The following is a 24150-nucleotide window of genomic DNA, read 5'->3' as shown; positions in this document are numbered from 1 at the left end:
GAAAAATGCCATCCACATCCAGAGAAGGAACCGTGGAGTCTGAATACAGAACGAAGCAGACTATTTTCTTGTTTTGTTTTTTCTTTCTCATGGTTCCTCCCATTCGTCCTAATTCTTCTATACAACATGCCTAATGTGAAAATATGTTTAACAGGAATGTATATGTAGAGCCTGTATCAGATTGCATGCCATCTTGGGGAGGGAGGAGGGAAGGAAAGAGGAGAAAATTTTAAACTTATCAAATTGAATGTTGAAAACTAAAAGTTAATTAACTAATTTAAAAAAAATAAACATTTGTTTCCTTCTTACCCAGAATGACATACAATATTCCAAAACCTTTTTAACACACAAGACTTTTAATCATCCACTCGCAGATCATGACCACAGATCCCTCTCCTCCTCAGTCAATAGAAGGCACAGAACATTCCAGAGCAGCCACAAAGCCAGGACTTCTTCAGATGCTGGTGATAGTGGCCACAAGACGTGAGGGGGTTCAGACTTTAAACAATGGTTTCTCTGACATAAGAAAATCATTGAAAAATGAAAAGCTGCAAATCAATCTCAACTAATTTTATGGTCCTTTACAAATTCATAATTTTCATACAAGCAGTAAGTTATGGCAACATGATATGGTTGTATGTACTAGGCTGCACGTAAATACAGTATTTAAATGTAAAGAAACTACCGCTATACAAACAGGCAACTTTTAACTTGGCTACTCTTTAACTGTGCAAAACAATGTATCATATAGTGGTATAATTTTAAAGACATTCATGATGCAACACTATGAGATTTCAACTTCTGGTCACAAATTGCATACAAACGGTATGAATATTAAAATACATCTTTTTAAAAAATATACAATGGTGACCATTTGTACCTAAATAATGCTTCTCAGAAATATATGAAATCCTTTATAATACAAAAGTAATTGCCCCTTTCCCTCAAGGAGAACTGTAGGCTAACAAAATACCTCACCTGATCCAAGGCAAACTCTTTATTTAAAATAGGACAATAAGAGCATTTTTTTTATAATTTTGAGGTATGATCCAAGAGACTGTATCCATGAAAAGGTTTATATAATCAGATTTTCCTGGTGAGGAAGCAGCCTAAGATAACCAACAGAGAACAACTCTTGCCATCTACTACAGCCTTTTACTAGTTTTTCTTTTTCTAATGACTGCAAATAAATTTGGTTTTCTAGAGGGTGACAGGATACAGAGCTAGTTACAAACATACTGCTGGGCCTATTTTTGAGGGGCTTTCTCGAAGGAGTCTCATTTTCAAATGCAAACCCAACATATTACATTTTACCTATCTATCTTCCACAGTTTCTTGGCATGGTGGATACGTGGTCTAAAAGGTAGTTATGACAGAAAACAAAGGATCTGATGTCATTTAACAGAAGAAAAAACACTAAATTAGGATGTCGGTTATTTTTAAAGACAAAATAATGACACTGAGGGTTAAGTCAATACAAAGACAATAACACAAAAGGCCTAGGAATGCTCTTTTCCTAAGAATATTTTAGTTAAAAATACTTTCACTGTGAGGTTTGTCAGTTAGGAGAGATGGCTTTGAGGACAAGCACCCAAGCTAGTTTATTTAAAGGATAAAAGGTAACAGCTTCTCCTTCTTAATCCATGATTAGTTTTAGACACCTTTCCATCTTTGGAGAAATCTGTAAATATTTAAAAATAGCAAAGAAAATAATGGAATGAAAAAGTATAGGGCGATAAAAACATTGCTATCAATAAATGTTTTGGGAAGGAGGCATCCATGATTTGTAGACAATGATTATTCAGTAAAATGCTTGGTAAGTTTTCCAGCAGGGGTGAGTCAAGACCAGCAGCTCAGTCTTGTGAAATGTAGGAAAAAGGAAGGCACTAATTACGCATTAATTAGTTAAAACTATACTAGGACAGCTTGAGACCTTTTCCTTCCTTTAAAAAAAAAACATATAGCCAGTGTGACCAAGACATTGTTTCTCCCTGAGTTTTTCCATGTTTTGACATGATTAGGCCCAGCAGCACCAGTGCTCAAAGACTACAATGCCAGCACTGCAATCTGGCCTCTGGCTGGGCTGGCTTCAGCCTCCCAGGCCTGCCTCCAGAGCACTTGTGCTAAGCACAATTAACAACCCAAAAAGACCTTTGCACGCACAGACCTCCACAGTTCAAAATAATGCAAACATCAGAGTCATTAGAAAACAGCAAGCCTTCGACTGCTGTCCCCCGGCTCCTCTGCCACGTTGCTGGGTTTCATTGGGGCAAATTTTTGTTGGATTGGGTGGGGGGGAGCTCCCCTGTTGCCCCATTCTTCTCATCTGGGAAATGCAGGAGGCAGCCAGCCCTCACTCTGTGCCAGTTTTGAGCAGTATGCCCTGCAGGTCTTCTGGCAGTGCTAAGATAATTGCATCTATATGAGTCCGTAACTTTTCCAAAGTGCCAGGTTTCACAGGTAGGTGTTCTTGATGAGCCTGTAACTATATAAAGAACATCAAATAGGTTTTCATAGTCTCTACCTTAATCCACTAAACATTTATTAAATGCCTACTATATGCTAAGCACTGTGGACACAACTAATAAAGACAGTCCCTGCCTGCTTTCAAATAGCTTACTTACTCAAAAGGATTAATTTACAATCTAAAGTCCTTTTAAAAGTAAACTGCTTATGGAACTATGCCCAAAGGGCTACAAAAATGTGCATACCCTTTGACCAGCAATAATCGCTACTAGGACTGTATCCCCAAGAAATCATAAAAATGGGAAAGGGTCCCACATGTACAAAAATATTTATAGCAGCACTCTTTGTAGTGGCCAAAAACTGGAAATCAAGGGGATGCCCATCAATTGGGGAATGGCTGAATAAGTTGTGGTATATGAATGTAATGGAGTACTATTGCGCCATAAGAAATGATGAACAGGAAAACTTCAGAGAGGCCTGGAAGGACTTATATGATCTGATGCTGAGTGAAAGGAGCAGAACGAGGAGGACTTTGTGCACAGCAACGACCACAGTGTGAGAGTTTCTTCTAGTAGACTTGGAACTTCGTAATAATGCAAGAACTTAAAAAAAAAAAATAATTCCCAATGGTTTTCTAAGGCAAAATGCCTTCCACACTCAGAGAAAGAACTATGGAATTCATTTGCAGAATGTAGCAGATCACGTTTGTATATGTGTGTGTGTGTGTGTGTGTATTATGTTTTGATTTGTTATATGATTTCTTCCATTTATTTTAGTTCATCTATACAGCATGACTATAGTGAAAACGTATTCAATAGGAAAGTATATGTAGTTTCTTGGGGAGGGAAGGGGGTGGGGGGGATAGGCGAGGGTAAAAATCTAAGCTTTTTGGTGATTGTAGAACATTAAAAAAATAAGTAAAAAAGAAAGTAAACTGTTTAATTTAGAGCAAGGTTTTACATTTTATTTTAAAGAGTTTTTAACTGTCTGATGTGAAAAATTTTTAATTGCCTTTCCCCTGCAATTTATAGCCTCCTTCAGCAGATACTCTGTGGAACAGTATTAATGATGGGCAGAGCCCAAATTCAGTAACAACCCACAGGTGAAAGTGCTGGGACTGCAAGGGACAATGGTTTGTGAAGCTGACCTTGGCTTCCTTTTTTCTCATCCCAAAATAACCACCCTGTGTTTTCAGTTGCTTTTGCGTATGGAGGGTGCACAAAGTGCTCTGGTCTCAAGGCCCAGCATTAAGAGCAGCGCATCTGTAAATTGCTCACACAAGTCAGACCAGGTTTAGTTCTCACATCTACTTACCAGTTTACTCTTCAGCTTCAATACAAGGTCAACTGTCTCTACTTCAGTGTGTTTCTGGATCCAGAGAAGCAAATCCTATAAAAACATACCAATCCAAATGGAAGACATTTGTAGAAGCCTTTTCTTACAGTTTTACATGTTTGTGGTTTAAATTAAAATGAGAAAATTTCTTTTCAAGAGGAAAGTAAACAGTCCCCAGGAACACAAAACTAATGAAATGAAGAGCATGATTATCCTTCAGGTTTTCTGCTTGTATCATTTCCATTTACAATGAACATCAGATAATGATTCAAATTAACGAGAGCCACCAGCCTCTTCTTAGCCTTGAGCAGAACACACCATCTTGGAACCACAAACTTGTACTACCACTGACAGCAACCTCAGAGATCACTGAGACTTAACCTAGCAAAGTGAGGCAAGAGGAGATGAAGTGACCTCATCAAGCCTACACTCAGAGTCAGTGCAGAGCTGTACTAGAAGTCCCAATTCCCAAACCATCCAGTTAACGGCACTGCCTCCCCAAAATCAATGTTTCTTGTGAATCTTTGATTAGAGCTTCCTTCAACCTAGTTTCTCACTCAAACATCATTAGTGTCCACTGCTCTGTCAGAGGCACTTCTAAATTAAGCTGGGCTTTCACATTTCACAGTTTTCTTTGTAACAGTCTTTGACAAAATTTCACTAAATGAAAAAGTCTGAAAAGCTAATGATCAAAAACATAAATAAATGTGTTCACCTAATTCCAATTCATATCAAATTTTGAATGTGGAATTTGTAGAATGGAACTGTTTTGCATTTCTTCATAAAGTAGAGATTCTAAAACATCTATAATGGGCTATATTTTTCCACCTAAAAACTTACCTTTTAAGCTTTATTTTTAAAGGTACTTATGTACAAAAGAAGTTAAAAAGATACTTCCTAACCTCCTCACAAAGAGCTTCTAAATGTAGTGCTTCCAGTTTTTGGGTCATCTCCTTCCTTCGAGTCCTGAACCAGCCATCAAAGTTTGGAGATTTTAGAAAATGCCTTAAAAGAGAGAGAGAGAGAGAGGGAAAAAAAAAAAGTCAAGGAAACATTAATTCTGACTTTGTTATTTCTCCATATCAGTATCGTTCCTAATATGGTTCAGTGAACTATGCATAGGAATGGGACACAACATTCCCAAAGTATGAGTCTTGAACTTGTGACTAACCTGCATATGTACTGAAAAAATTAACTGACCTGTAAAGTCCTCTCCAATCACCCTTCAATCGGGAGGTCAGCTGGGGTCCTGCTTTCTCAAGTGTTTTCATAAATTCTTCTGGAAGAAACTGTCTCAACTGTGGTGGACTCTAACAAAAAAGAATATAGACTATTAAAGTACTGGAAATTAATATGTTCAAGAAAGTTAATTCACAGGCTGGGAATGAATGGAATAAACTGGAACTTTGTGTAAATGTGCATACCTTCCATGGAGAAATGCTCTTTTGTAAAGGCATTAAGCTTGCAACATATCTTTCCTAAAACCAGAAATAACACAAGTTAATATAAAAGGCTATCATGCCTTTGTTCTGCATTCTTGCCATCAGGGTTTATTCATTAGTGGCTTACTTCTGAAACATTTTCAAATTAAACTTCTAAACAGATCTGCTTATAGTGAAGTAAACCAAATCAGGAAAACAATAAACAAAATGACTAAAACAATGTAAATTGTAAGGAAAAAAAGCAAAAAGAAACTGAATGCCATATGACTATAATGATGAAGCTTGTTCTCAAAAATGAGAAAATGCAGCTGCTTTGAAAGGATAAGGAGAAGTCATTCCCCAACTGAAAAATGGTCAAAGGATATGAACAGTCAGTTTTCAGAGGAAGAAATTAAAGCTACCTATTGTCATGAAAAAATACTCTAAATCACTATTGATTAGAGAGATGCAAATCAAAACAACTCTGAGGTCCCACATCACACCTCTCAGATTGGCTAACATGACAAAACAGGAAGATGATAAATGTTGGAGAGGATGTGGGAGAACTGGAACACTAATTCACTGTTGGAGCTGTGAGCTGATCCAACCATTCTGGAGAGCAACTTGGAACTAGGCTCAAAGGGCTACAAAAAAAAAAAATGACCCAGCAGCGATATCGCTTCTAGAACTGTGCCCCAAAGAGATCATAAAAATGGGAAAAGGTCCCACATGTACAAAAATGTTTATGGCAGCTCTCTTTGTGGTGACCAAGAACTGGAAATTGAGGGGATGCCCATCAATTGCGGAATGGCTGAACAAACGGTGGACTCTTGAGGCACAATGCCATCCACATCCAGGGAAGGAACTATGGAATTGGAAAGCAGAATGAAGCAGACTCTTTTCTATTGTATTATGTTTTGTTTTTTTTTTCCTCATGGTTTCTCCCATTCATTTTAATTCTTCTGTGCAACATTACTAATGTGAAAATGTTTTTAATAAGAATGTATGTGTAGAACCCATATAAGATTACATGCCATCTCAGGGAGGGAGGGAAGAGGAAAGGGGAGAAAATGTAAGACTTATGGAAGTGACTGTTGAAAACTGAAAACAAATAAATTAATTAAATTTTAAAAAAAGTAAAAGGGTGAGGAGACCATGGGTTTAGAACACTGTTTTGCAAGATTCAATATGTTGGTTAGTTTTGCTAAAATGCCTTCTTAGCCCTCTTTTAAGATTTTTTTTTTTCTTAATCACAAAGCATGGTTCATTGGGTGGGAGAGGATATATTCAGAAACAAAGGTAATGTAGAATCAAGACAGCAATCAAAATTTAAAATTCCATATATCTGTTTAAATCATGGAGATGAAAAGATCAAAAAGCATTACGCTCCCCCAACTCTCCCTAAGCATCCCCATGGAATGCTACACATTATTCTCTAAAATTCATTCTTACCTATGTAATTAAAGAGCACAATGAACCTCCTGTTTTCCTATCACCAAAATAAAGGCCAAAATGAAAAGAGGGACGTAATTGAAAAACTCAATAGATGGATGTGGCCTGATTATTCCAACCAAAAGATTCAAAGATTTTCTCCCCAATGACTGACTTTTCATGACCCTTTAGTGTCTTCAACCCTATCCCCTTATCATGACAGATGGTACCTAAATCTTGCATGAATTTAATAAAGGAAGCCTCTAACTTACAAAGATCCTCCCACTAAGAGACCCTCTATCCTAGGGCTGACCCAGTAGAGATCATCCGTCCTTGGCTCTGAGCTGGCCTAGAACTACAAATGGCTGCTCTCAGGACATGAGAAAGCCAGTATCCCAGAACAGCACTATCTTATAGCAGTCTCATCAGTTCCATTCTTTGTCATAAATGCATAAATCTCTAATGACACAACACATCTAGAAGAGGAATAAAATCTGCAGGAACATTAATAAGATGTATAGTTTTGTGGGTAGGGGAGGAAGTTTTAAAGAAAAGAAACAAAAAACATTTAAAAAAGAAATAAAAGGAAAGGCTCCTCAGTGGTGACTGTATTGGTCCGAACAAGGAATGAGCCTTCTCTATCCTGAAATCCCCCAAAGCTGGATTTCATAAACCTGCTTATGCAGCTGGAATCAGCTCTTAGTCCAAAGATGCAGACTAAGATCGCCAGGTCTCCTATCCAGCACCAGCTACACTAGACAAAGCTTCCCCACTGCCCCTCTTACCCAGCTGTGCTCTGTACCAGATATCCCTCATGCTAGTGCTGGCAAAGCAAACGAGATAGATCTGTTCCACTGGTAAGCCCCTTGGGCTGACATCTCATGCTAAGTTCCTAAGACAGAAGATCTAACAGCAAGACTCATCAAGGCTCCCCCTGCTGGATATCCCTAATCCTGGAGAAGATTCGTGCCACAAATGCCAATGGACAGTCTAGGCTTGGTGTCTCTTTTGGGGGCTCAGCTTCCCTCTTACAGATTGCTGTCTCAGGCCTCTGCACCCATCTAGAGAAACAGCTCAGTGACACCAGGCAGACGAGGAAGCATGAGAAGGACACAAGTCAGGGATTGCATCATGTAAGAAAGGGAGAGAAGAGTAGATGAGTGAGCAACAAATGTGGGAGCCTCCTCAGCCTTGAACAGCCCAAATGCCCACATCTGCTCACCATATGCCATCTCCCTACTTTCCCTTTAATAATGGTGTCATAATATTAAATTAGTAATTGATAGTTAATAATCAATTATAATTTATATAAAATATATATTATATTTAATATATTATATAAATTTTATATATGTTAATAATTATTAATTGGTAATTAAATTAGTAATTAATAACTAATTTAGGATGACATTTTTATGGAACTGGAGCTTATTTATTTTGGGGGGAAAAACCATTTTTCCCAATTTGGTTAAATGTTTTTGTTTTGTTTTGTTTTTTACTAAGTGTGGTACCATTCTGTAAAAATAATTTTCAGGGTATACCCATGTATTTTTCCTTTGAAAGAGATACTATTTTAATGCTTATATCTTAACCAATATGACAAATACAATGTTCACAAAGTACGTCTTATATGGAGTTCCAATTAGGCAAGGCAGAGGAGAGGAAAAAGGCTAGGTCCTTTTTGGACATGGATGGAGCTGGAAGAATCAGAGGTCCTGTGAGATCCAAGTTTACTCCAGTAAAAACTAAGGGGCTGAGAATAGTCTCTGCCTCATACCAGCGTGCCAACACGAAAACACAGAGTGCAAAACCATGGGCACGGTCCCTACACTGTAGTTCCATGTACATAGTAAGTAGTCATCCAAGTGCCAAATTAACGTAAACATTGCACAAAGACTGAGCCAGGTAAATTACAATGACTGGATAATTCTATGTTCTACTTAATTTGGGGGAGAGGAGGAACAGAAATCCAACCAAGAAGTTCTTGTACGTCTTCAACACCCCCATAGTACAATCTACATTTATTAATTTACCAATGGAATGATGAAGCTCTGTGTCAATTCCAAGAAATAACGTCGAAGAATTACACTTTGGGCCTCAGAAGGACGCTTCTGCTGTACTCCCTGGAAAAGAAAACTAACTCTGTAATCCATCTTCAGTTGTTTGGTAAAGAAGTAGCGTCCTTAAAGATAAAGGTTTTCATTCATAGAAAAATAGCCATTTTTCTTACTATAAAAACTCATATACATGTATGTATGTATGTATGTATGTATGAGGTATATGTATGTACCTCCTGTGAAATCTTTCAAAAATCTGTGTCAAGGTTAACATTAACCAGATTGCTTTAGCTCTATGAAATCTCCTAACCTTAGTTCTAAAATCTCAATCCACATAGAATAAAAAACCCTCTCCTATCTTGGTGCCTTGGCTACAGTGCTCAATGAATACATAAACCCATCCATTCAGGTGTTTGATGAACAAGTTAAGAAGGCATTTCTTCAGTGCATACAACAGCCGTGAGTGTGTGCTGAGCACTGGGGATACAAAGAGTAAAGAGGACCCCTGCCCTCCTGGAGGAGGGTCTTGCTGCAGGACACCTGAGACCCAGTGGTCCTGAGGGTAGAAGGCAATGGTCATGCATCTTTTTTAGTGTGACTTCCACTGATACTAATAATGATAACAGCTATCTGTGTGTGCTGATGTCTACTAGGTGCTAGGCATACTAAGTGCTCAGTTGATCCTCAGAACAACCCTGCATGTTATTGTCCCCATTTTATGACTGGGAAAACTAAGGCAGACAGAGTGACTTGCCCACTGTCACCCAGCTAGTGTCTGACATGGATTTGAACTCAGGTCTTCTGGCTCTATGCCCAGTGCTCTATCCACTGCACCACTTTATCCCCGTTTTACAAATGATCTACTGACTGACTGGGCTTCCTCCCCTGCCTGATGAGGCCTGGAGACAATTACACAGACAATTCAGGTTTGAGGCTTTCAAGCCCATGCACGAGGTTCTCAGGTATTAAGTAAAATGAAGGAAGCAGAACCCAAAGAACGGGGTCCACAATGGCTACAAACGCATAACAGAAAACCACTGCTGGAAAGGCAAGCGAGGCCTCACTTAACTGTAGGGCCCCCTCTGGTTCTCTGAGGAGACATGATGAAACATGCTTCAAGCCTCTCAGTACAGAGCTGGAGGATTATGGGAGTGGTGCACTGCAAACACTCCCAGGTGCGGCCATGTTATCAGTAAGTATTGCTTAATTGTTCTTCTCTCTTCTGGTTCAAAGGGAAGTTCAATGAATGTAAGGATTAGGATAAGGTTGCAATATAAAAAATAAAAGGCATCAATAAAACTAAAAAAAATTTTCACTGAAATAAATGGCTCCTACTTACGTTCCACATGCCCAGGAGAAAGAACCCAAGTCAGTAACTGATTAGATCCCAAGCTTCTTGACAGAGAAGCCATTATATTCCCTCCCTCCCACCCCCTCACCTGCACATGAGTTCAACAAATCTCTGTCAAATAAAAATTATTTTAATTACCTTCTGTAATTGTTTTATGATCTCTTCATCTCTGTTTAAAAATGGCTTATAAGAAGTATAAACTCCTAGAGGGAGGAAAAAAGGAAAGCGATTTTTAAAAACACTCCCACAAATCATGACAATATTTAAAAGAATAAAAGTTATTACCAGGTTTAGAATCCAAAGTCTTTAGGTTCTTCAGTTTTTTTACCTTGACCTGTTTGGGAATTTCACCTGCAAAAATTATAAGAGTCTTGAAATTGTCTAATTATATACATTATCATTATAATCAACGTAAAGAGAACCCAGTCTTTTACAAGGCTAATTATCTCTAGGAAGAATATCTACCCTCATTATTTAGCCAGGGATGTTAAATCTAAAACAGTTTTCTTAAATTCATGATGAATTGCTTTTTAAGCCTTCAGGTACCATAGAATTATAGTATAGAGAAATTTGGAAACATTTATACCAAATACATAATCTTCCACTGAAATCCAGGGCTCCTTCATTATCTTCCCTTTACAAAAATAATTTTTCTCCTTTTGAAATATAGTTAAAAGCTTAATCCTATCTGAAATCCATGCACTCTACCTTGTGAGTGACACATCTTCAAGAACTTGGGTCCCTTGTGACAACTGAATCTATTTCATCACTTTGAATCTGTGGATTTTTCTGACATTCAAGATGCTGTCCTTGCAATGTAGGAACTTATATCACACTAGGTGATCCAAGTGCGCAATGGTACTGTTGGCACAGACCAAGCAAAACATACCAACAATGGAAGTAAGGGCAAGTCTCTGATGCCCAAAACAAACATACGGCACAATCCTTTAGGAAGACAACGGGAATGCTGACCCTGAGAATGAATGGAGGTTGGCCAGAAACCAGAGGATGTTGGGGGAGGAGCCTTAAACATGAGAAAGACAGTACCACTGCACTGCAGAGGTGAGACAATGATGAAGAAAGTTAGGGCTGCTCAGCTGCTACTTTGGCTGTTTTCTCTGCCAGGGTGAAACAGACTAGGCTGGAACAAAGAAGAAAAAATGGCTAAGGGGAACTCGAGAACCTGACTGCCCTTTAGGTTTAGGACTACAAGTAACCTAACCCAGATAGATGATCTGCCAGGGTACTGAGAGAGCTGGCAGACGTGATTACAGCAGTGCACCACCAGCAGTGACCTCTGAAAGGCAAAGAGCCAGCATCACTTCATCAAGATCAGGTCCTGCTAGAGTAACCTTTTATCCTTTTAGATAGAACTCTAGACTCAGTGATTAAGAGATAAACCTAGCACAGCAGACAGAGGGCCAACCTCAAGACCAGAAGGACCCTTCAGTTCAAATCCTGCCTTGGACACATGCCAGCCATGAGACAAAGGTAAGTTCCTTAAACTCCTCGTACCCTGGCAACCCTCTTACTGTGCAAATTACAGATTAGTTTGAGAGAAATTATTATTAATAACCAATTATGGGGGAGATCCAGATTTTTTTTCCCTATCCTATTTCTTTGTTCAAAGCCTAGTCTTTGAAGAACATTACTGATCTCTGCCAAAAAATTTACCCCACCTAGAAGGGGCAGTTGGGTGGTACAGTGAATACAGCACCAGTGCAGGAGTCAGGAGGACCTGAGTTCAAATCTCACCTCAGACACTTGACACTCACTAGCTGTGTGACCTTGGGCAAGTCACCTAACCCCAACTGCCTCCTCCTGGGTCATCTCCAGTCATCCTGATGAATATCTGCTCACTGGATTCAGATGGCTCTGGAGGAGAAGTGACGCTGGTGACCTGCACAGTCCTCCCTCACTCAGAACAAAATCAAGTGCAAGTCATGTCATCATTTCTCTGATGGCATGGTCTTCTTCGGCAACAAAGAATGTACACACACACGCCACCTAGACCATCTTACCTAGGTGAATTCCTGCTCACTGTGTTCTACTCAGGTTTGGTTGGGAATAAATTCTTTGATTAAATTACCCAAGGCTGCAGGTGATTTGGAAGTAAATGACACGGTCAAAGTCATGCCCCCCAGCCCCTCATGAGAATAGGTCCACCTCTCATTATAATATTCATTCCCTCTCATTACTTGTTAACCAACCAGAGTTTATTGCCACCCTCAGGAACACCCTCTTCCAAGGGCATATGAGCACTGAGTTGTTTCCATGAGGGGTTTTGGGCATCTGAGAATGTCATTGACCCCTTTTACTAATTAATAATATGCTAGCACTATTAATAAAATGATTAATTATTCAGAAACTGTGCCGCTTGAACTTTTTAAATGACACAAGTTACAGACTGAATCAGTGGAGAAAATTTCCACAAATCCAGAGTGGACTAGACTTAGATTAGGGGAATGTTATAGATGTAGTTAACCTAGATTTCAGCTAAGCATCTGACAAAATCACCCCATTTTTTAGCAGAAAAGCCAGAGATAACAGTTATGGCTAAACTCTAGGGCAATTAGAAGTAGGATTATTAATGGTTTGACATCAGCTTGGCAAAAGGTATCCAGTGGAGAAGCCCAGGGAAGTGTGCGTGGCCCTGTACCACTTAATGTTTTCATCCATGATTTCAATAAAGGCAAAGATTTCATGTTTACCAAATTTGCAGATGACTCTAAGCCTGGGGGAATGAGCTAACACACTGGATAAGTCAGGATTCAAAAAGATCTTGAAAAGCTAGAACACTAGACCAAACCTAAGATAAAATTCAACAGGAAAAAATGTAGTCTTACTTCTGGGTTCAAAAATACAAGATGAAGGAATATCAAGGCTAGAAAGCAGCCTCTCCGAAAAGAGACCTGGGGGCTTAAGGGGCCATGAACTCACTCTAAGCCTGCAGTGTGAGATGCAACCAAGAAAGTTAATACAATCTAAGCCTAGCCTGAGAGAGGCATGGTGTCCAGGTAGGGACAGTTCTTCTATCAGCTGCCTTGGTCAGGATCCACCTGGAGTTCTGTGTTCAGTTCTGGACACCATGGTGAAGAAAGACAATGTAAGACAGGGGAGAGACCATGCAGAAGAGACCAACCAGGATTGTAAAAAGAATTAAGATCATGTGATGCAGGGAGCTGTTTAGCCTGGTGAAAAACTGGCATCAGATAGGAGGGGAACATGATCTTCAAGTAAATGAAAGTCAGTCAGCTAGAAGAGGGTTGGACTCATTCTGCTTGGACCCAGCACAGAGGCTGCCAAGAGGCAAATTTATGCTTGATATAAGAAAGCAAATGCTTCAAGTGCCCCACCCGCCAGTGCCAGCTAAGAAGTGCTGCCTCAGCAAAGACAAAGTGAGCCCTGAACAAGTATGTGGCTACAGGAATTCTTTCTTACTCAGCTCCAGGTTGGCCTTGGTCCCCTGTGACTTGTCATGGCTCTCAGTCAATGTTAAGACAAATACTTGACCTTTGACACTTAAAGAATTAAGTCAAACTGGTCAGAAATTCACTAAGTTGTAAACTCATCCTTTCAGAATAAATCTTTTTAAGATAGTAGGCACAAAAGCAAGTTTTTAAATTACAAAGTATTAATTACCCTATAGCAATTTTAAATGCCTACACAGTGTCTGGCACATAGTGAGCACTACATAAACACTAGCTATTATTATCATACTTCTTAGGACAATGAAATTTTTCTTATTTTCAGTTTTATAACTTGCCCAACTATAACATAACCTTGTACACAGTCTCAGAGCAAAACACAATCATCTTTGGATCTATCCCAAATGCTGGATTCTGCAAGTATGACACGTCTCCAATGGCTCTGTGTACGATGCCTTTTGTTAAGTGACTGAAGCCAAGGCCCACAGCTCTGGGGCTGAGTGCTTACTTACACAAGTAAAAGCCCACCTGATGTGTTTAGGCCTCTAACTCTACCCCTAACCTAAATACTGTAATCTTTTATGAAGCCTCAGAGGTGAGCTGTAGGAGCTCCAGAGAAGGGGGTCAGGTGTTTAATGACACCTACAGCCTCAGCAACCCCTCCACGATAGAGCACAAAGTAAGCCTGTGCAGCAGCAGCAGCCCAGTGACTAGTCTACTTTTCATTCAAAGGCTCTAAGCATACTGTGGTGGGTTCTACAGAGGATTCGGCCTCCCACTCTCCAGCTCTCATCACAGAAAGTCCAAACAGCAGACACTCTACTACTGTCCATGAATCAACCTAATCAAAGACAGACTTAGCATAAGCAAGTTGGCCACCAAGTCACAGGATCATAAACTCAGGGATTTAGACATGGAAGATCCCTCAAAGGTTCACTGAGTGCAGCCTTCTCATTCTGTAGATGAGAAAGCTGAGGCACAGAGAGGTCTAACTGACATGCCCAGAGTCACCCAGCCAGGAACTGTCAGAAATGAGACCTGAACCCCATTTTTCCTGACTCCCAGTCCACTACCCTCCCCATTATTCATTCCACCACAATTCATTCTTATCCCATGGCAAACTGCAACATAAATAGGTAAAAATAAGGCATGGCTATCAGTCCTAAGCAACCAAGGTCTGCCTGTACAGGGACAGAAAAGTGGCATGAAAGAGAATGGTGGGGAAGAAGAACCATATAACACTTGGAGACTGTTTCCAAACACCATCTAACTGCTGAAATACTGACTGCAATCTTTTTGTCCAACAACCAAGAAAGGGAGGAATTGCTAGAGAAATTAAACCACAGTGATACTAACATTTTCACCTAAAATGAAACAAGAAAGAAGTAACAAGTCACCAATAAATGGAAAACTGGCTGGCAGGTTCTCCTTGGCAAAGTGAAGAAAGCAGCGGCAGTGTTTCCTTTTAAATAAAATGAGGGAGGCACAGTGACCCAACTGAACAAAAGAATTCCTTAAGGTGTTTCCCTGATATTTTTTAAATTTAATTTGGACAAGTATTTTTTTCTCTCAAGGCAAGGCTGATAAATTCAATCAAGAACTGAATGGCTAGATAGAAGGGAAACAATACCCTTCCCAAAACCTTGCCTTTTACTTTCCCTCCTCTCTCCAGCCTTTTCCATCTTTTCCCTAGGCCAGGACGATAGAATTGTCAACTTGGGATTGTCCTCTCAAGTCAACCAATTTTTCTTTTATGGGCCTATAAGATCTTCACTAGGAAAACTTAGCCAGTGAACAAAAAGTAGCAGTCATTCTTTAGTTAACATACTTGGCCAATGAGTTCCCCCTAAAGACATCCATGGATTAACTACATTAATAAATAATCACCTGGTAAAACAAAGGACTTGGACAATAGTGTCACCAACATCCTTCCTTGCTCTAAAATTTAAAGCTTCTAAGTAGCCAAAAAAAAAAAACAAAAACAAGATGATTCAAAAGAGAAGATAAAGAGATTTTTTTGCTCTTGGTAAGTCTGTGTTTTTCTAAAGCACCAGTGAAATGTCAATCCTGGAATACTCCCTACAGTGAAAGACTAAAAAAAGTGAAAGTCTGCCTAGAAATTCATTCCAATGTGGGAATACAAATTTCTACTCCTTCATACACTACCTGTCCTTTAAAAATATGATATCAAAATCACAGACATGTTATTTTGTTAACCTCTACAAGAAACTATCTCACCAAAAATAAGCTGAAAGTCAAAGGCTGCCAAAGGAGTATGGTCAACTGTTTGTCCAGGCCTGTGGTTCCAAGTCTATGCGTAAGTCCACTAAACAGGGTAGCAAGTCATCCTCATTAATCGTTTCCAAGAGTGACCTGGCACACAGAGGAGTAAGGTGACGGTGTGTGTCAGAAGTGGGTCTTGAACCCATCCTCCCTGACTCCAAAGTCATACCTCTCTCTGCTCTACAACAGAAACTCCAATGTTGAAGAAGCTGGTAGCATCCAAGCCTTTTCCTTTCAAAGTTCAATCTTCAGTAAGGTACAAGTCACAAATGAAAATTCTACTTCCGTGGTGTCACTGCATAAAGAACAGAACCCTAAAGGGACATGGAAAATCCATGGACTGGGGTAGGAAACACTTTTCTCTGGGTGAGAGCCACACCCACAGGATACTTTCTATGAATACTTACTAATCAGCAAGTCTCTGCTCCCACATAACAATCCCTGTTAATACCACACTAGCAAAGGGAGTGAACAGCCTCCTTTTTAAGACTAACCAATAAATTAATTATCAGTGAATGTACTTTGTAAGGGCAGCTGATTTATTGGACTATTGATGAGTGTCTGTTGTGTTAAAACAAGATACATGAATAGTATTTTTTCATAAGAAAAATGTTCTCTTAAAGAAAAGGGCTAAATTTCTTATCTGGATCCTTTTTTTTTTTTTTGTGCAGACATAACTTATATAAAAGTTCTTGTGCTGCTAATGACTTCATGATAAAGCTCTATTAATCTGTATATAGAAATCATGGAGAGAGGCTTTTTCTACTGGAAAAAGAAAAAAAATTAACAATGGAATACTATATTACAATCACCTAAAGTATTTTGATTAGTAGGACAAATCTGTTGAAAGCAAATATCAATATGGGACAGTGGGTGGAGAGGGATGTGGAGACAGACTTTTCTTACAGCCTGCCTATCTGCATGGTGAGAAGCAGTTTTCTCCACAGGAGCTCCTTAAACCTATGAAGTAACAGTTCTGGACCAAAAAAACATTCTCTCTGGTATATTTGACCATCTCAGTCTAAAGCAGGGTTTCTTAAACTTTTTCCACTCAAGACCCTGTCAGCCTTCTTAAACTGTGGGTCACAACCTCATATAGGGTCTAAAGACGCTATAGGACTTCATTCTTTTAGAATTTGCTTAGACTCTAAAGGACCTTGTTCTTTAGGAAGAGTAGTCTTTCCAAATCTGGTCAAAGTAAACAGGCTATAAATTTTAAACTATTTTCAAGGCAAACAAGATCACCTTTTTTTACATATGGTAAATAGGGATATTTAAGCAACTAAGGATCTCAGTGAAAGATAAAAGTATTAATCGGTGTATATTAAATGAATGAAAGTACTTGTTACAAATTATTTTGTGATATTTCTATCTAGACTGGTTCTGAGTGCCATAAAACGATCTTACAAAATTAAGAAACATGTTTTAGGTATAACATCCCAGATTAAATAACAAAAATCCAAAGGGAGAAAATTAGTTTCTCTACTACATATGAAACAGAAATCAAAATTTATCAAGGAAGAACATCATACACAGTTGTTCTTTTAGTATCTACCTTTTAATAAAATATCCAAAACCACTGGAAAATTATGAAATAGCAAATATGCAACTTAAGATTTATTCAAGTAATTTTTTTGCATGAATGGATAAAAAATACAAATGTAGCAACCAGCACTACACTAAACAGTGGTGATGTAAACACAGATAGGAGGTAGTCCTTGCCCCTCAAGAAGCTTACATCTGAATAAGGGAGACCAACTATAAAGTGAAATGAAGGCCAGGGAGGGGCATTTGATGGGCAGGATCATTAGTCTTGGTGAGGGATATAAAGATCCGAATCAGGCCTAGGGGTCAACAAGGTCAGTAGGTGAGGGTTATGGAGGATGCAACTCCTTTCAGTTTTTTTTTTTTAAAGGAACATATTTTGGACACGAGAAAAGTCCACTTTACCTGAAAGGTGTTTATTTTGTGATAGAATGTTAGCTGATGCCTAGCAAGGCCTCCACTGTTCTGGAAGGCCCTGACAACAGGGTGCCATGTCAAGCTTTGCCTAAGATGCACAAATGACTTATCTACAATATGAGAAAGCGACTCCAAAGTCCATGCCCCAAAGCAGTTTATAAAGTAGTGACGATTCCTCTTGATCCTTAAAACTTAGTAACATACTTTTTCACAGCTAAGATTAATTTTATTCTGAGGACTCCTGCAGCCTTGTGTGCCTTGTGATAACTGAAATCAAGGCGTTACAACAATTAGGGTTCCCTGTGCTCTAAGGTACAAGCACTTTCTCCCTGCTCCCTCTACCACACCTCTCTCACTGTTCCTTCATCCACCTGAGAGTAGGCTCTTCTCACCTCTTACCAAGACCACAGCAACAGCCTTCTAACTGGGTACCCTGGTCCAGCTCCCCTTCCACTTCTAACCCAACCTCCAAACAGCAGCCAAAGGGACATTTTTAATGACCATGTCACTCCCTGACTTACAAACCTCCCAGAGCTCCCTAGTGCACAATCCTCTGTTTAGGGACTCCCACCCACGACTCTAGACTTTCAGCTCTCCATTCTTCTGTCTCTGTCTCAGCAGCCTATCCAACCATGCCTGACACGCTTTCCTTTCCTCTCTTACCTTCAAATCCCTGGTCCCCTAGAGCTTAGCTCAGCTGCCTGTGCCACCATCTCAGAAATTATTCTGTGTTTCCTGTTTACCTAGAGAGGGGCATGTTGTGGCTCCTTTGGGTCAGACTTCTATTTCTGTCTTTAGATGCCAGTGCCTACATCAATACTTAGCATAAAACAGGCAATTTAAGAAATTCCTGTTGATTCATATGTAAAAATAGATAAAGGTCCTAATATGTCATTCTATTTTGAGTCATCACTTAGTTTCTGTATCCTATTAATATAATCGGTATTAGCAGAAATAAAAAATCCCACATATATATACATACATACATACATACATTATAACAACAAATTCCACCAAATCTCCAATTACATGATAGGAGCATCAATTAAACAAAATTTCAATTTAACTAAAGTCTGAAAGCAGAGGGGTGGAGAGGAACTCAGAGTACAGCTGTAAATCATAAAAACTGAACATAAAGGGCATACTTTACCTGCCAATTTAATATCTCCTATTCGAATGATGTGTGGCCAGTGCTGGAGAGTTTTAGCAAAAAAAGGATTGGTCACTCCTAAAATAACTGAGGGCCTAAATTTTTTAAAAAGACAAAAAAAAAACATACAAACATATTCAATAGGTACAAAAAAATTTATCTATAGAAAAGAAAACAGAGAAAACTACTGAAATTCCTCTATTCCAATGATAAGGGGAAGATCATTTCCCTCAATAAACCTTTTTGCTCCCATTATTAATGATTCATGATACAAAGTAACTACGTTTAGCATCTAGCAGAAGTTTCATCTTCCTGCCAAGATGGCAGATGGAACCAAAGGAACCAAGGCCAAAGTCCAAACTCTACACATCATCCTCAAAAAAAAACCCGATGAAATAACAACAAAGAGGAGAAGGGGCTGGCCTTGTCAAGGCTGGAGGAGATAAGGAGAGAATATGGGATGATGTAAAAGGCTCCATTTTGAAACATGGAACATTTTGAAACAGGGAAGATGAGGCAGCTTCAGGAAGACACATCCTCTATTTTCTGAGTAAATTAGGAAGATAATTCCTCTACTGAGAATGAGAGAGAGGAGAGGCATATGGGGGCCTGGAGGGAAAGGGAAAGTTTTGGAAAAGAGCAAATAAAGTACTGCCACGGAGCAGTAAGAACCAGATAACAGTAAATAAAGAGACAATAAGATTTGCAGTAAGCAATAATTAGCTAAACAAAATTCATCAAATGAATAAGTGAAAATAAATTATAAAATGAGACTATATGAGAAATATATATTTTTCTATATATCAAAATCTATGGGACGCAGCCAAAGTGTTATTAAGAAGCAATTTTCAAGAGAAAATTGAGTCAGCACCTAAATTTTAAAAAAAAGAAACAAAGAAATAAACCAACAGTAATGGAAATAGCATAATCAAAAGGAAAGTAAATATGAATGAAAATAAGGAAATGTTAATGGCAAGTCCAAATAACTATTTGTTTTGTTTTAATACAAAAAAATGAGCAAGTCTCATCACAAACTAAAAGCAAATACAAATCACTAAAAGTGAGAGTGGGGAAGGGCAGATCACAGTAAGGGAAAAATAAAGAAAATTCTCAGAAGTTACTATACGCCACTCTTTATGAATAAATCCAAGAAACCAAACTAAAAGAATGCTTCTCTACAGAAGCATAAAATACTAAAATTAACAACAACCAAAAAAAGAATAGTAGATAACCTAACAGAGCAACCTGAAAAGGAAAAATCAGTCTAGCAATTAAACAGTTACACTGGAAAGACTCGCAGATGACTTTACAGGAGCGTATCAGCAAAATTCTAGAGAACAAGCAAATCCTACCTATAAAGACTTTTAAATATAGAGAAATAGGAAAAGTTACTTTTTTCTATGGAGTGAATGTCATTTTGACCTTTAAAATGAAAAGAAAGCGCTGAAAAAGAAAAGGACAAGCTGATACCATTCATGGATAGCAATGGGAAAGTATTCAATAAAACATTGCAGCAGAATATAGCAGCACATCCAAAAAATTATCTATCACAAGCAAGTAAAATTAATAAATGGAACATGAGAGGGGTTGGATACCAAGAACACAATCAACAGAAAAACTGTATCAATAAGAAAAATGACTGCCTGTTATTAGAGATACTATTAAAAAGAAGAGAAAGAAAAGGATGTCAGTGTATGACAGAAAAATAAACAGAAGAGAGCAGAAGGAAGTCCAAAAGGGGACACAGGCGGAGGTTACAGCTGGACAGTTGAAACAACTATGCGAAACTTAAATTGTACCAAAAAATGTACACAGTAGGAAAAAACATTGTACTAACTTAAGTTTGTAGTTTCATATATAATCCTCTTTTAACATTTTTCTCTGAATACTGAAATGGTAATGTCTATTAATATTAATTTCAACAATAAACATTTTAATTCATTTTTTTTCAAACCCAAAGGCCTTTTCCAGTGTTTATCCTTCTTGACTTCTCTGCAGTATCTGATACTATTATCCATCTCTCCTTACTCCTGAACACTCTTTCTTCTCTAAGCTGCCAAGCTACTGCTTCTTGTCACTTCTGTTCCTTCTCCTTCGCTGGACCATCACCAACATCACATGCTTCAGCTGAAGTAGATCCCAAAGCTCTATTCTGGGTCTCTCTTCTCCTTACACTCTCTCACCAGCATGGGTTTAATTCTCATGTCTACATAGACAATACACAAATTTGTATGGATGTATCCTGGCCTAATACATCTCTGAGCTCTGGTCTCCTATCACCACGTGCCTATCGGACATTCTGAACTTGATTTTCCAATGGCATCACAAATTCAGCATACATTATATTATTCTCTGTACTTGAAAGCCAAGACAAATAAGATAAAGATTTGTTTTAGAACAAAGTTTGGGGGCATTAAAAGCATTGTGGAATTACCTAAATGCAATCCATCTCAGGGTTTCTCTGCAATGTCCACCAAAGCTGCATACACTCACAGACCCACTCCAAGTGCTGTTCACATGGGTGCCCGTCTAAGTCTGGACAACAATTTCATTCATTCAAGTTTTCTTGGGGGAACTTTTAGGCAGCATCAAATAGTTACAAATCCTATTTAGAAGCTCTCAGGGCAGTATCACCCACAAACAGGGGCATCCAGAAAGTGTTACCATCTCAGAGGAATCATTTTCTCCTCCTGACTCAGCCCTACACATTCTCCATGCCAGTGGCTAAGACTTTTGGTGAACAAACATGCCTCTGCTTTATGACTTGCCCAAGGTTGATAATCAGAGAACAACTCAAAGTTGTCTGTTATTGCACCTATGAAGGAATCAGGTATGATTTTAACATTGCCAGACAATAGGCTATACAGCTGCATTTTGTTCAGTCTAACCAAAAACTTTTTTTGTGTAAACAACCGAACAATAAGCAAATTGAGATCCTGTCTTCTCTGTACCGTTCACTCAACTAGACAACTCTAAAATTGTAGAGCTTGTGGAAGCTATAAAGTCCCTTTCACATCCATTCACCTCACTCAATACGTGAGTGGTTCATTCTTCTAAAGATCTGGGGGGTTGGTAGTTATACATATACTCTCCATCACTTCTTTCAGCATCCATTATTTTTTTTCTTGCACTTATGATGCCCTCCTCTTTCGATACAATGAGAATCAATAATTCCTCAATGACCTCAAAAGTGTGTCACCTAAAGCACGGATCACCTTGTGCACATCTGGTATGTTTTAGCTGCTCCTCCTACCTCCATTTTTTTTCGGGACATTTTCACTTCCTTGTGTAGCACACAGGGATTATAATGTTAGAGTTCAAATATGGCCATTCAATTGTTAATAAAGAAAATAGTTACTTATAGAAAGGCCAGGTCTTTTTCACTTTTCACCTGTTTTCCTCTCCATTATACCTTGAAAATGTTGATTTGATATCATATCATTTAAGAAGATGAAGATATGATATAGATTAATTAGGTCTCACACCAAAGTTTCTGCAAACTCATTTTCACTGTTACTGTTAGGTAATACTGATGCCAACTTTGCACCATTTTTCTGTACAGTTTTGCAAAAGAGCAAATGGGTGACTGCCATATGTCTCAACTTAGCAAGAACAAGTGTTCTCTGGTCAAAATAGTTTCTTTAAAAAAAAATCACAATGCTTTTTATTGATTTCTTTTGTCTTATTTCAATCATACCTGTCTCTCCCCCACACCTCCAAGCTGCAACAAAGAGAAACAATTGAGAAAAAGCACTCATTAGAGAAACCTTATTTGACACTCTCCACAAAGTTCTGTCCTAGAAATCCTTCCCTCATTGCCATGAAGAAAGGGTATGTTTTATGATCTCTTCTCTGGAACTTTCATTAGTTTGGCCATTACTTAAGGCAGTTTCTAGACCCTTCTGACCACTTAACTGGGCAGCTGCTTCACATCACTTAAACTTCCAAAGGCAGAGCAGTATAATGCAGAACATGGGTCCTGGGCTCAGCATCAGTAACAGCTGGATTAGAATGCCACCTCTCATACTTCGGAGGTGTGTGACCCTAGGTGAGTACCCCAGCCTCTTGGAGGGGTCTCTGTTCTTCATCTATTAACATGAGGACTTTAGACTCAGTCTCTAAGGTGTCTCCCAGCTCTCAATCAATGATCCTAAGGAATGGTAAGTTTCCTTAACAATGTCAGCTGCTTTATCCTTTTCCCATTTTCCGGAACAAGAACAGGAGAAGCTGAAGCTACATTAGTTGCATACTGTCTTCTCATCTCAGTTTATCTTCTACTTTGGTTCAACTTCTCCTCTAAAAAATGAGAACATATTATTCTTCAATACATTCCAAATTGGCACATAGTTACTTCCTCTGTAGAAAAAGCCACTTTCATTTTTTAAAAAACATTTCGCATTCACCTTACTTCCAACTCTCTTCTTGAAGAAGATTCTTGCTCAGGAGCCTTCGGGATCTTCAGTCTCTTGACCATAAACCACACTTTTCAATGTACCTTTAATCATACTCTCCTCTAAGTGTCTGAATAGAGCATGTGCTGGTTTACTTTGGAGAATCCCCGCAAGTTCTTTCGTAGAATTTCTCAGCCTCCTGACTTTCTGCTCCAGATGGTGGTATACACGCTACAATCCTCTTCATGGGAGTTCTTTTGGCTTATGCTCATCATGAACACTGATGAGCAAAATGAACAAAGGTCCTATGAAATACTGTCTTCTCCTGTCCTGGGGCACAACTGCAAAAAGCTCCGCTGCTGGCTTTTTATTTACTCTCCAAGGATGACTGGAAAACATTCTTCCATTTAGCTGCAACTTCCTTCTATCTTCTCATTTACTTCACAGAAGAAAGTTCACACTGTTGTGATCCACATCCTTGACTCAGTCATCAGAACCTCACATTTAGCATGTCCCCAATTAGATCAAGATTTGCAAATGGTTCCTAGCATTCTCTGCCACTTTTCCCACTACTCTGCCTTTGCTACTTGATTCCAAGGCTGTGCCTACTGGAAATTAACTTCTCCATTTATAGCTAAAAATGTCATTAGAGTCAGGTAGAACTTGCCAAGACTGATAGTAGGGCAACAGAGTCTCCAAAAATCCAGTCACCTCCATGTCAAAAGGAGATATCAAAGAGGAATTTTAATGTTAAAAGACTTCTTAAAAAAGCAATAGAAGGTTTTTTCATTAATATCATAAAAATATTTAAAACCATGAGTTAATCTTACATACAATAAAAATATTAACAATAACAATAGCTAGCATTTCCACAA

The 24150-nt window shown here is 38.7% G+C and overlaps 1 protein-coding gene across 1 annotated transcript in view; it reads right to left on the bottom strand.

Moving 5' to 3' along the window:
* Positions 1-337: 337 nt before the first annotated feature.
* Positions 338-24150, bottom strand: part of DENND6A (DENN domain containing 6A) — a 65250-nt gene continuing 41437 nt past the window's right edge. The window contains exons 12-20 of the mRNA XM_072598853.1: positions 18885-18979; positions 10347-10412; positions 10200-10264; positions 8687-8776; positions 5226-5279; positions 5002-5111; positions 4704-4806; positions 3781-3855; positions 338-2485 (exon numbers count right to left, since the gene is read on the bottom strand). Coding sequence (XP_072454954.1) covers positions 2354-2485; positions 3781-3855; positions 4704-4806; positions 5002-5111; positions 5226-5279; positions 8687-8776; positions 10200-10264; positions 10347-10412; positions 18885-18979 — 790 coding nt within the window. The 3' untranslated portion in view covers positions 338-2353. The remainder of the gene's footprint in view (positions 2486-3780; positions 3856-4703; positions 4807-5001; positions 5112-5225; positions 5280-8686; positions 8777-10199; positions 10265-10346; positions 10413-18884; positions 18980-24150) is intronic.

The sequence above is a fragment of the Notamacropus eugenii genome, chromosome 3 (genome assembly GCF_028372415.1).
Source record: "Notamacropus eugenii isolate mMacEug1 chromosome 3, mMacEug1.pri_v2, whole genome shotgun sequence".
NCBI classification, from domain to species: Eukaryota; Metazoa; Chordata; class Mammalia; order Diprotodontia; family Macropodidae; genus Notamacropus; species Notamacropus eugenii.
The sequence above is the reverse complement of the archived record's forward strand: the minus strand, read 5'-3'. Positions and strand labels throughout refer to the sequence as shown.